The 14230-nt window shown below is 44.4% G+C and overlaps 1 protein-coding gene across 20 annotated transcripts in view; it reads right to left on the bottom strand.

The window, feature by feature from the left end:
• The window catches only part of ZMYND8 (zinc finger MYND-type containing 8), a 107751-nt gene that overhangs the window by 34631 nt on the left and 58890 nt on the right, over positions 1-14230 (bottom strand). For all 20 annotated transcript variants that reach the window (XM_031433666.2, XM_031433675.2, XM_031433680.2 and 17 more), the window contains 2 exons: positions 12062-12543; positions 1869-2009 (listed from right to left, as the gene is read on the bottom strand). In XM_031433666.2, coding sequence (XP_031289526.1) covers positions 1869-2009; positions 12062-12543 — 623 coding nt within the window. The remainder of the gene's footprint in view (positions 1-1868; positions 2010-12061; positions 12544-14230) is intronic.

Below are 14230 nucleotides of genomic sequence, written 5' to 3'. Positions count from 1 at the left end.
GACCACAAGAGGCTGTGAATTCAGGCCAGAGCATCACTCCACACAGATGGCCACCCCTCCCTTCCTAAAACCTGGTACACTGGAGGCCACCAAACACACTCCCCGTCCCCTAGTGTCACTTTCCCCAGGTCCCAGCCTCCTCTGCTTACGTCTCTTCCCGATGCCAACATGCTCAAGTGTCCCGGGCCCCTCACTCTTTCTTTATGCTCTGGACCAGGGTCTCTCGACCTCAGCACGGCTGGTACGTGGCTAGATAACTCTCTGTTATGGGGGCTGTCCTGTAAGCTACAGAAAGTTAGGCAGCATCCCTGGTCCGCAACCTCTAAATAAATGCCAGCAGCACCCCCCTCCCCCGTACCCACCCACCCACACAGCTGTGAGAACTGTTGCTCTAACCCAACGCCATGTATAAAATCAGAATTCCCAGAATTACACCTCCTGCCCTGGCCTGGCCTGACTCAGGCCTCCAACTGCCCTCCTGACCTCTCTTCCTAGGAATCCAGTCAGCGTCTCAAACTTACAAAATCTAAAACTGAACTCTTGGCTCCCATGTCTCCTGCCATAACTAAATCTGTCAGCACAGGCACAACCCTGTAAATCTTTGTTGGGGGATGGGGGGCTATTCTAGGCGCTAGAAGCAACGCCCCCCCCAACCCAGTTGTGACAACCAAATACCTCTAGACATCGCCAAGTGTCAGGGGTGGAGGTGGGGGGACTGCCCCTGATTAAGAATGGCTGACACAGGCTATTTCCAACACAGCACCCGGAGAGGTCCTTCCAAAGGGCCCAGTCGGCTCACACCCTTCTCTGTTCAGACGGCCCCACAGAGGGTCCCCGAGGTTCCTGTGTTCTCCGTCCTCATCTCCCTTCTCCCCTTCACCCCTTCAAACACACCACCTGGGCCTCTGTGCCATTCTTACAACACACCAAGCTCATCCTGACCCTCCAGCCTGTAAATGTCTTGTTCCTTCTAGAATGTTCTTCCTTCTGATGCTGGCATAGCTGGTTTTTCTTGTCATGCAAATCTATGTCCAGGGATCACCTTCTGCGAGGGAGGGCTCCCCTAACCACCGCCTCTTGCCTCTGCAGCGCCAACCTGCCCGGCTGCCTCCTCATCTTATTAACACCTTTTACCTTCCATGACAGCATGACCTGTCTTGTTTTTCCACCTTTGATTATCATTTCTCCCTCTCTAGAACCAAGCTCTGTAAGAAAGCACAGACCTCACTCACCACTCTCTGCTGTAGGCCTAAAACAATACACAGTACATAATAGATGCTTAATAAAAATCAGGGCTCATGATGGAATGAGTTAAGAACTTCATCATTGGGTGTTTAGCATTTCTGGTGCCAATTTTTGTTAAAGACTTTAGCCTAAGGTAATGTTTCTAAAACAACCAACTGAAACCCAATAGGTTAAAAAAAAAAAAAACTACTACATTATGGATGAAGACCAGCATTTTTTTAAAAATGAGAAGAATTAAGGAAACAAATATATCAGAACATACTATACCACGGAAAGTTAAATACTGATTCATAAAAAAAAGTGTCACGTGTGTGTATACATACATATAACTTAAAATACATATATCCACACATATAAGAACTGGGTTCTCATTGTCAAGGGCAAGCAAGGTTGTAAACACTGGCCTAAGGTGTTTCACGATAAAACAGCTTGCATGTCCACAAGCCCTGGGAAATCCCTTGCTAGTTCCTTGTACTGCTCTTTCTTCATCTCCAGCCACTGTACCTTTTCAATATTTTGCAGAGGAAAGAATTCAAGAACCACACACAAAAGAGGACATCACAGCTTGCAGAAATAGTCACAGCTGCTACAGTAGTAAGAGGATTTCCAAAATTCCAACTGACCCAGGTTAAGATTCAGGATGCTTCCCGTGGTGGCTGTCTTGTCTGTTTTCGTCGTGATTGGTGTGGACGCTTGAGGAGAGAAAGGTTTCGGGCTGCCGGATAAACTCCCTGCTTGTCCCGTCTTGGTGGAGGCTGGTGAAGCTGGAAAAGTATGTTACTTGTTAAAAGACAGATTTACAAATAAACATACAAAGCTTGTAGTTGTGGGGCGGGGGAAGAGTGGAGAAATCGTGTTTGATTTCAACAAGGCCCCCAGAGCATCAACAGAGGCGGCTGGAGTGAGGAGGGCTGGCCATTTATTTCAAGCAAAGGGCTCTAACCCAACGTTAAACTGTTAAAAGCCACGAAGGAAGAAGGCCTGTCCAGTCATTCTGTAAAACACAAAGCTCTAAGACAAATCAGCTAAGCTGCCACTGAAATTGGTTTGGCCCATTCACGGGTGTAAATCTCAAAATAAATAGTGATTAAACCAGCCCTCACCACGGTCCAGATGCACAGACGAGAGCCAGGCTTACAAATGACATGTCATCGGTTTGTGGGAGACACAGGAGCCGGCTCACACAGCCGCTGCACCTGCCGGGGGCCAACTTGACCCCCTGGGAGATCCAGGCTTCCCATTTCAAAGGTCCTGTGATGCTGAATGAAGTCAATCTCCGCACCAGATGGTATGAGGGGCCGTTGGTAAAGTGGTAAACCCTCCTTACTGGGTTTCAAACTTTTACAGGAGGACAGAGAGTAGCACCTATGTCCAAGTCTTTTAAAAATACCTTAAAACTCCCTGCTTACTGCTCCCCTGAGCTGCGTCCACCGGGTTGGGGAAAGGAGGACAGAAACCAAACCACTTAACAAAGTAAGAGTTCAGATGGGCCAACTGGAGCCTCCAGCCATCCTTCAGACCCTGCTGCTTTGCACAAAGGGTTCCATATTATTGGGATGGTCCCAACAGTATAACCATGCGAGAGGCAATCAGATGGCCAGCTCCCCTCAGATGCACAGGAAACACTGAGAGAGCTGTTGACAGCGACGGGGTTGGGAGTCAGGACTCCACAAGTGCTTGGACGCTCTGGGGGCTCTTGCCTCAGTTTCTTCACCTGCTAAATGGGGATCCTCAGAGTAAAGATTCAGAGGGTTAAACTGTACACCAGCTTGACGAGTCAATGTATGTGAGCCAGCCTCAGCTCCAGGGTCAGGACCCGCCAATACTAGTGTTAACGTGATAGAGTGGGAAAGACTCTAGACGGAGAGAGAAGTGGGTTCCAGCATGGATGGGGAACAAGACGTGAGGTTCAAGTCCCAGCTCTGTGGCCAACGTGCTGGGTGACCTTGGGCAAGTGACCTGGTGTCTCTGAATCTCCTTTCCTGGTAGCTATAAGAAGATACTGGTATATAATGCAAAAGGATTGGCAAAACTACCTAACTCCTCAAGTTGTAAGGATCAAATAAATTAATCAATTATCTAAGCAGTGCCTGACAGCTATCAAATACTATGTCATCATTTGTTATTAATATAGTATAATTTTCTATTTCCCCACTAACCTCTAAGTTTTTGGTTTCAATCATCCAAACCAGTGGTTCTCAGCCAGGAGTGATTTATTTTTTTTAAATGGATTTGTCTCTTCTTACATCACTTTCCTTCCCTTCCTAAAACAAATTTTTTTAATTTTTTTATTATTTTGTTTTGTTCGGGTTTCTTTATTTATCTGTTTGTTTATTTTAATGTTGGTACTGGGGCTTGAACCCAGGACCTCATGCACACTAAGCACACACCCTACCACTGAGACGAATGTCGGCTTCCCATGGAGATGGGTCTGTCTCTAGTTCACTTCCCACCCAGTTACCAAAGGGCAGGGGTCACCCTCACAGGCATCTGGTACCACAGTGCTTCATGTCGCTGGGAGCAGGACAGCATCTCGGGGTCACCTAGCAACCCCAGGTCCCACACTGCAGAACTCTCCTCTGAGAAAGCAACGGCCCATGCTCACCCCTGGGTGCCACCTATCGCACCTCCCCAATTTATGGAACACCTATACCTGCCTTGACCCATTAGGAAATGTACAACCACTCACACCCATTGTTCAAGGTCAAGCACATCTACACAGGCTCAATTCCTCCTCTGCTCTCCTGCCTCGACTTACCCAACCCTTCAGCAAGGCCTCTGCACACCACTTCCAAAACATACCCCCTCTCCCCACTCATCTCCATCTCCAAATGGAGATCTTACTTTTTTATATATATAAAGCACAGATACATGAGGAGTACGTAGAAAGACATACCATACTTTTAAGTTTCGTGAGCGTCCACGCCTGGAATGTAGACCCGAAAGAAGTGAAAAACCTGCATTCAAAACAAATCCTCAAAGCAGCACTATTCACGAAAGCCCAGAGGTGGAAGCAACCCAAATGTCCATCAACAGACAGACAAGCCACGGGAAAAAGACAAGGTTCTGTGACGCGTGCTGCAGTGCGGGTGACCTTAAGAATGTCACACTAGGTGGAAGGAGCCAGACACAACGGTCACGTTTTGTGGGATTTCACTAAATGAAATATCCAGAAGGGCACATCCGTACAAAGAGAATTAGATCTGTGGTTGCCAGGGGCGAGTGGTAAAGTGCAGGGGTGGAGGCTCGAGGGGCAGGGATGGGAACTGGCCACTTAACGGGTACAGGGTTTTGTTCTGGGGTGATGGAAATGTTTTGGAACTAGATAATAGTAGTGGTTGCACAATATTATGAATGTACTAAATACCACTGAACTGTTTAAAATGATTAATTTTCTGTTATGTGAATCTCACCCCCATTTAAAACAATATTCATGGGAACCAGGAAGAAAGTGTCTAGAAGGGCTCCTTAGTGGGTAATAATGAAAAGAAAGGTTGGGAAACACTGTCCTTGCCCATCACTTCCCACAGAGCCCCTGTAAGAGCTTCCCACGGGTCCCCCTACCGCCTGCCACAGCACCCCTCTCCCCGGGCACCTGCACACGGCAGCCAGGGCGGTGCCTTAAACCAGGAGAGAGGCTACATCACTCCTCCATCTAAAACCACCCAGGGCACCCTCCCCACCACCTCACCCCTACCCCTGAATAAACTCCAAAAGCACATCCGACCTTCCCTGGCCTCATTCCGGAATCTCCAGCCACATGGCTTCTCATGCTGTTCCTCCAAGATCAAGCCTGCTCCCACATCAAGCCTTTACACTTGGGATTTCCGAGGAAAGATCACCCTCACCAAACTCCCACCCAGATCATACTGGCTGGCAATCCTCAAGGTTTCGTTCCAGCTCAAACACCACCTCCTGGGAGCCCTCCCCTGCTGGCCCCACTAAGGTGGCTCAAGTGTCCTTCGTTTACTGTCTCCCTTTGGCCACGAGAACACCAGCTCCGGGAGAGCAGGCTCCTTGCCAGCCTCGGACGCCGCCAGGCACCTAGGATGCTATCAGGCACCTGAGGCATTTACAGGAACACGAGCAAACACATGAGACAGTTAATTGAAGAATGAGGTCTCCATTTCTCTTCTCGTTATTGTGGTCACGATTAGCAATAAAGAAAGGATAATGACAACCAAAATCAGATCTCTTCCACACAAAGATGCCAATTTAAACCATCTCCTCAATATTTTGCAGCTACTGAAAACAAGGTGTGCTGAGTGATTAAGCATCCAAAGAAGAAACACGAATAAGCAGCTCACAGAAGAATACAGACGGTCAAGGAGAGTGTCTAGAGAGAATCCTGAGCTCAACAGGGGGCACGGAGGTATGTGGATGTACCTCCATCCTACATCCTTTCCACCTGCGTGGTACACTTGTTTCAAAAAGTAACACCTAGTGTTCAGGACAGGTGAGGAAAGAGGAACACTAACAGGCATCCAAAACCTTATTTAGGAGAGCAATTAGGGGATATTTGATACTACCCAAAATTAAAGTGTATACAACACATGGACCCCAAATTTCCACTGCTACGAATTCACCCCACAGATATACAGGTAGAAATGTCTCCAATATGGTATATGCATGAGAGGGTCCACTGCAGCAGTATTTATAACAGTAAAGGAATGGAAGATGGCTTATAAATGCCTCTAAGTTAGAGACTGGCTAAATGAATGCTATAAATGCCGTACAACCCTTACAAAGAATGATGCACATCTCCAGGCGGACAAAAATATGTGTGGGGAAAAAAGAGAAAGGTAGAATCAAGCGTGTAAATGTTTTTTTAAAGCGTACACACATCTTTGAATGAATGTATACTTTTTTTTTCTAGCAGCACATTCCATAATCATGGTAAACTTTGGAGAAAAACTAGAGCTCAGAATGTGGGTATAAAAAAACCTTTCACTTTTATTTTATGCCTTTCTATACTGCTCTAATATTGCTGGGTTTTGTTTCGTTGTTTTAATTATAAATGTGCACACAACACTCCCATCATTTAAAAAAAAAGTCAGGGGGAGGGTATAGCTCAGTGGTAAGAGCACATGCTTCGCATTCACAAGGTCCTGGGTTCAATCCCCAGAACCTCCATTAAAAAAAAAAAGTCAACTAGAGGCATTTAGATTATGGGCCATTTTGCCCTTTTAAAAATGCTTTTACTGTGGTTTTGTTGGGGGGGGGGCTTTAAAACAGGTGTAAAAATGTATTTGTTAATATAAAAAAAAAAAACAAAGGGAGAGGAATTCTGTAACTGTATGACTCTAGGATGTTTAATAGATATGTTGTTGAAGACTTTTATTCATGTCCATCAAACATGTAAAATACTAAACTGGCCGAAATGTCCACAGCACTGGGAATCAGAAACCTAGCAAGGAATATATATATATGTAATTCACATGAAGAAAACAAATCAATATATCTGTGGAAAATATTTGCATTTGTATTACTTCATAAAATCTGGTTTCTTCCCCAAGAAAGTTTCTCAAAATTCAGTCATTCATATGTCCCCATCACTGGTCATATTTATGTACCATCTGCCTACTACTGACAGGTAGAGCTATGCGTACTCACATAGAAAGATGTCAAAGAAACATCGCTAAGTTGAAAAAAGCAAAAAGTTGAGTATGATCCCCTTCCATTACACACACAATTATTATCATTGTCATCATCAATGTGATCATATTCATTAAAAAATCTGAAGGAACACCCAATTCTTAGCAGTTGTCACCTCTTAGGGTAGAATTATGTTCTATTTATTCTATATTAATAAAATCTGAAAGGAATATTTTATATCCAGGGAGAAAAACAATGAAAAGTTAAACATAAATATTGAAGAGCTTCCAATAAGCAACGAGAATTCTGTTATCAGTGCTGAAACTCAGAAGCATGGTACATTAAATCAATGGTTCTCAATGGGGACTAGGGGGGAAACCATGCCCTGCCCCTCGAAGGGACATGTGACAATGCCTGGAGGTGTTTGGGGCTGTGATCATTGTGGGCAGAGGTGTGCTACTGGCATCTAATGGGTCTAGGCCTCTAGTGCACAGGACACTCCCCTACGACAGAATCATCCAGCCCAAGATGCCAGCAGTGCTGAGACTGAGAAACCCTGTTTTAAATCACTCTTGCCTAGACGTTTTCAAAAGCAAAACGACATTTGGAAATGCTCGTTTCAATTAAGCTTTGAAACGGATGCCAATCCTTTTATAAAGCCATAAATCTTGCCCAAAGGAAGAACTAATTGCCTCTGAAGTCACAAATAATTTAATCAGATTTTGTGCTTTGATGTGCAATTCATGAGTGTGAGCTAAAACACATCATTTATTATCTACATTTACAAGATCCCAGCCTGTCCTGAGTGCCCTTCTGACTGCATGAAACATGAACTACATTAGAATTAAATTAGAAAAAATTAGAAAAAATCTGGGTGGGGTGGCAGTGGAGGACGTAATGCTTCGTGCTGAAGTTCCTCTACTTACAAAGCCTTGGAAGCAACCTCTGTGTTAAAAGGGCTGGCTTCATCTTGCACAACTCCTGGTGGCACGCACAAATGAGCTACATCGCACAGAATCACTGGATGGGCTGGGACAGGACAGAAAATGCTGCTCTGAATGGTTATATACTAACGTAGAAAAGTATTCAGAACACAGGTTAAGTTAAAAAAGAAAACCCTCAACAAGCTATACCAAACAAGTGACCAAGAAGTTCACAGATGAACATGGTGCAGTCAATAAAAAATGTTTTTAAATTTGAGCCAACGTGCAGAAGTTAGGGTAGTTTGCATTCACAAAAATACTTGAGACATTTCTTGAACAACCAGAAATCTGGCAACACTGAGCTCACATTCCCACTTGGCTAGAACCAGCAAGAAGAAAAGATCCCAGTGCCCTTGAGAAAAGGCACACCTCTCCAGCTCAGCGCACATGTTCCAGAAAAGTACTGCTTTGGGAAGTGCGACACAAGCACAAGTGGGTGTAGAACTGGTCCCAGGGAGGAGAGGATTTCTGCTTTAGTTCATCCCAGTCCCCATCACTTCCAAACCCTGATCATTTCCAAATCTAGCTGATCCCTGGAAGTATCAAGATTTCAACTTGATAATATGATGTATAAACCAACATAGGAAAAGTCCAGGAAAACTTATCAAAGGGCTGATTGTGGGAGGTGGGATTTACCTGTGACTTCAGTTTTTGTAATGAACAATTGTTTTACAAAAAATACGTACTGATTTCCCAGGGAAAAAAAAGAGTATCTGAAAACCGTTTCCCATCTTCCTAAAGTAACCCATATGGACCTGCAAGACCGAAGGACCACTGTTAACTCAGAGGCTGATGGAAGCCAGGCCCCAGGACTCTTACCCTTGTACATATTAATGACTTAAATCAGGATCCCGCAAGCAAATATTGGCAAAGGCATCAATTCTGCCCAGGAGGTCTAGAGAAGGGGGGAAGCAGACAAATTACTGAGAATATAAAACACTCTGACCCTCAAGACGACAGGATTCCAAGACACCAGGAATGCAAGGCTTCTGGCTGGGCAAAGTGCTTCTCAGAAAGCTAAATCCAGCCCTGCGGATTACAGACTCATGATTCTGAGCTTCTCAATGGCCCAAACAAAAGGAGGGTTTCTAAACTCTCGTAAAAATTTTATTTAATGATTTATTCCAATGTGTTGTTTTATGTGGCTGGTTACAAAATTTTCACTGCTGAAACTAGTAAGGTTTTTCAATCCTATGGCAGTCTCTCTCTCTCTTGTTTTAAACACAATTTTGGATAAAGCAGAGTCTTATCTCAATTACAGCCTCTCTGTGGGGGCATTTTCAATAAATATCCCACTTCTCCTTCAACCAAATGCTATTATCACTGCTAACAGGAGAGGGCAGTGGCATGCAATGCAAGGAAAGCCGGTCTAGATTCAGGATCTGGCTGTGGGAACCTCGGCACACCCCCATACTCTTCACAGAGACCTCAACTTGCCTTCTGTAAAATGGGGAGACTGACTTGGAGTTTCTCTTACTCTACAATGGAAATTGGCAAACCAACCCATGGGCCAAATCTGGCATACCACCTATTGTTCTGCTATGGCCTGCAAACTAAGAATGGTATTTACCATTTTTAAATTGGGAGGTGAGAGGGGCATAGTTCATGAAATATACAAATTATATGAAATTAAAAATTCAGTGTCATAGCCACATACTGCCTATGGCTGATTTAGTAACAACCACGGCATTGAACAGTTGCACAGTTGTGACAAGAGACCTGGAAAGTCTAAAATATCTGTTGACTGGCTCCTCACAGGAAAAGGGGGCAATCTGTAAGACTAAAACAATTTTGAATAAACACCTTCCCTTCCTACATCACTCACTGGCTGCCTAACTCGCAAAATAACCCGAGTGCATACTAGCAAGCAGACTATATTTTGGGAAAGGGACTTTAAACTCTACTGAAATGGGGTACCCACTAACTTATCGCCTAAAAAGTCACTCAAATGAGGAATTCTGTCAGGAATTCAGATGTCATTTCAACCTCTGCATCTCCAGGGAAGAGAGAAGCTTAATGAAACACATTACACGTGTTCTTGTATTCCTGTAAAATCATGTTTCCAGAAATACAGTACAGGAGCACCGACAGCAGTTCACAAACCAACATGTTTTATTTTACAAGCTACGTAGTAATTTCATGTGTATTAGGAGAAAACAGCAAGCAATTTAAACACCTGAGCATATATGTTTTATTTAGCTTACAATGAAACTAAATTGCAAATTTAGTATTTGAAGAATGCAATAAAATAGATGGTACCAGAACCAGAATACGGCAAAAATCACAGCGATGAAATTCAGGCAACAGTAAGTCACAGGATTGCTGCTTGGGCCAAACGTGTTCTCCATAAGCATGCTCTCTATGGGAACTAACAGGGTGAGGGGTTTGATTAAATATACGATGCTTTGTTAACTTGGCTTCAACGGAATCATGTTGTGCAATAAAAGTAAGCTTTTAAGGACTCTGGTCAGAAACTAGGGGGCAAAGGGAAGTTTTCTTCTGAGGCTATGTCAACATAAGTTATGTCATCCTAGAACAAAGCTCTAAAACTCAACTGTGAATCCCTCAACCACACAGCTGGATCAGAACTGGGGAAAGAGACTGCAGACTTCATTCTGAAGAATCCAAAGCCACTGGTAATTAATACTCTGTGCTCCACCTGTATTGGGAGAGCTACAAGCAGTACTTGAGAATAACCAGCTACCCAAAAAGAAGCCACAACACAGCCAAAATGAGTAGAACTCTTTGAGTTCACCATTGACTAACTCCCCATCATTTTATCTTCTGGGGACATTGGTGGTCTCTTAACTGATACCTGCTCCTTAAAAAGTTCTCATGTGAAGGAAAGAAGGAAGAGATGGAGGAAGGGAGGGAGAGAGGGAAGGAGAGAATTTGAAAAGCTATCCAAGGATAATGCTCTGGCCAGAAGTCTACCACTGGTGGTGCAACCTGTAGACATGCTTCATTCACTCTGGAAATTATTCTAAGACATTTTCAGCTGAAATTTCATAATTGGAGATGTTATATAAAAATGTGATTCCCCATCTCTCTGGAAGAATGTTAAGATGTGAAAGCCATGGGTCCACATTCCTGTATGGCATCCATGGGCTGAAACCTCAGAGATGGCGCGTGTGCCCTGGGATTCACCAGCCCTGGGTCCATCAACAGTCTCCCTAGCCCAGAGCCCGAGGGCTGACTGCCTTCATCCTCCCACCCAATGTAAATGCTTCTTTTCCATGTCTTTCAAAGGCAGAACAAGAAAGAACAAACTGTGACAGCCATGTGTCAAAAAAAAAAAATCAGAGTAAACCCATTTCCTTGTGGAAATCATACAGTTCTAAGGTTTTATCATGCAACCGAATTATGTGTGGACAGAAAGAATTCAATTTGAGTCACCCTTACTTTTGTTACTCTCAGCCAGCATCCCTCGTTTACATCACCTCTCTGAATCCTTGCAGGCATGTGATGAGTAACTACCAGAAGAAATAATAAAGTAGCCAACATTTTTGTAGCACTTAATTAATATTTCAGGCACTGTTCTAAACCCTCTGTGTAAGCTGGTGCATTTACCCTTACAAGAACGCGGAGGCAGGTCCTACCATTATCCTCATGTTCCAGGTGTGGAAACCAAGGCTTTGAGGGGTTAGGTACCAGGCCCAAAGCCACAAAGCTAGCGAGTGGCAGAGCTAAGACTGGGTTTGAGGCCAGCATCCTCCTTCATTACTCTGCTATAGCAGCAAGTCTCCAGAACAACACAACTGACCAACAGGGGGAACCTAAGAAATGGGATTGCTCTGGGGAGAGCATACTGTTTAACTTACACGCTTCTCTAATATCTGAGCACTAAGAAATGTGAGTATACGGTCTTGATAGAGAAATAATGTTTCAGTTAAAACAAAATTCTTGGGAAAGAAAACAAAAAGCTATTGCAGGAAGTTTTGATTTATCTCAGAGGTATTTGAAATGAACTCTGAACAATTTCTGGCCATCCTCTGCTCACTACTAGGAATGACCTCCAGCTGGCCTTTTGAGAACACTTTTCTCATTTTGGGGGTCCCTAGCGGCAAGAATCCCAATGGGCTATTCCTTTAAAATTTAAAATTTGCTCCACTTGGCTGAAACCCCACACCGCTCCCTTTGATCCTGTGACACTCACCAGCTAGGGCCCCACAGGTGTGGCCCCGAGGGAAAGCCATGGGCCCCAGGGGCCTGCTCCACTCTACCCCACCTGGACTGACCTGTACTCTTATCCAGGAAGTCCATGGACTCCTCGCTGGCGCTGAAATGGCTGGACGTGGCCTTCTTCTCGGCGTCCTGTTCCACGTCGGAGCCCGTGTGCACCGAGGAGTTGGTGCTCATCGGGGAGCGGGGCATGTCCGACAGGGAGACCCTGCGGCTCGTGCCCCCGCTCAGCATGGGCTTGCTCATCAGGATCTTGGGCGACGCCGTCATGTCGAAGTTGAGCTTGACCTTCTCCTGCTTGTCGATCTTGGCGGCGCCGGCGCTGGGGTTGGCGGGGTCAAGCAGCATTTGGTACTGGCTGTTGGGCGTGTAGGGTGTCCTGAACGGAGAGTAATTAAAGACCCCAAACTTCCGGCGGATGTTCTCCACGTAAACCTCCATCTCTTGCATTGCACTGTTGAAGATGCTTTTAGTCTTTTTCACAGAAAAAGGAATTTCTTTAGACATGAGGTAGCAATTATTTATTGGAACCCAGGCCCTGGGAGTACAAAAGAGAAAGAGCGTTTAAGTCTGGCTCTGGTGGCTTCCAAGATTCTTAAGTTTTTTTAAAAAACTTATTTTATTGTGCAAGAACACTGAACGTGAGTTTTATCCCCTTCACAAATGTTTAAGTGTGTAACACGTTATTGTCAATTGCAGGTATACGGTGCTATACCATCTCCAGAGCTTACTCATTTTATTTAACTGAGTTATGCCTGTTGATTAATATTCCCCATTTCTCCCTCCCCCTAGTCCCTGGCAACCACCATTCCACTAACACACCATTCTTAGAACTTGACAATTTTAGATACCTCGTTACAAGCAAAATCGTGTGGTATTTGCCTGTGACTGGCTTATTCCACTTAGCACAACGTCCTCAAGGTTCAGCCATGTTGCCACATACTTTTCCAGGCTGAATACTATTCTGCTGTATGGACACACATTTTCTTGATCCATTCACCTGTCATTTAGTTTGTTTCCAGAACTGCCTTTTCCTTAATGCAAACCAAATTAGCCTAGTGGATCTGCCAAGATTCTTAAATACATACTCCACTTTTTAAACATAACTCAGTTTGAAGGGTTAATAAATAATCCATTTAACAAACACATTCTGTCATAAGGACCAAACATGAACTACGACTCAACAGCCCTTTAATCCATTAAAAAAAATAATAAATCCCCTTTGGCTTTGGGTTGGTAGAGCCGAACTGTCCCTGCAACCTGGACTAAACCTCAGAAAAGAGCAATTATCCCCAAACCTCACTCTCCTGCACTCAGATATGGAGAGCTTTCTTTTCTCTTTTTAAAATTGGGATTCTACGCAAGGAAATGTTGGAAAACTACAACCCCAGGAGGAGGTGTGTGGTTTTGAATGTGAGATAATTCACGTGGAAAATAATGGAAAAAAAGCTTATTAGCCTTGCGGTTTGTGCCCTCCAACTCCCCACATCCCAGGGTGCTCTGCAGAAATTCAAGAAAAATGAGCTGCTTTTCTGGAATGAGCCATCCAAGTGACTGCTGGCAGGAGATGTGAACACGACTGCCATGCTCTGGGGAGGCCGATACAGAACATCCAGGGTGTAACTCTGTGGCATCTGATTCCTCAGCCTCAACCCAGTTTGTAGCTGGGAATCTGATGGGAATGAGCTTTTCCTAGGAGGCTATTTGGATTTCACAGACCATAAACTCAAGCCACATACAAAGCAATAGGGAGCAGAGGGGGAGGGTATAGCTCAGTGACAGAGTGTGTACTTAGCAAGTACAAGGTCCTGGGTTCAATTCCCAGTGCCTCCATCAAAATGAATAAATAAATCTAATTATAGAAAGAAAGAAAGAGGAAAGAAAGGAAGGAAGGAAGAAAGGAAGAAAGGAAAGAAAGAAAAGAAAGAAACCCAAAGCAATAGGGAGCGAAGTAGACTGTGGGGAGGTGGCAAACTCACACCTAGTCCAGCGCCATCTACTTAGATGCTGTCTGGTCCCAACACTGCCAAGTCTTCTATGATTTTAAAGAGGAGAAAATATGGACTTCTTGTATTTTAATGTCCCCAAATGTTAACAGCTGGCATTTTATTCATCCATTTTTAAGAGAAAGTCAAATGAAGAAAGAGAAATAAAGTCTGTCCATGGGACAGAATTCAGGACGCAGGCTGGCTGCTCACACCTCTTGGTGATGCTACATCACGACA

Source organism: Camelus dromedarius, chromosome 18 (assembly GCF_036321535.1).
Source record: "Camelus dromedarius isolate mCamDro1 chromosome 18, mCamDro1.pat, whole genome shotgun sequence".
NCBI classification, from domain to species: domain Eukaryota; kingdom Metazoa; phylum Chordata; class Mammalia; order Artiodactyla; family Camelidae; genus Camelus; species Camelus dromedarius.
Note: the sequence above shows the minus strand (reverse complement) of the source record. Positions and strands in the feature narration are given on the sequence as shown.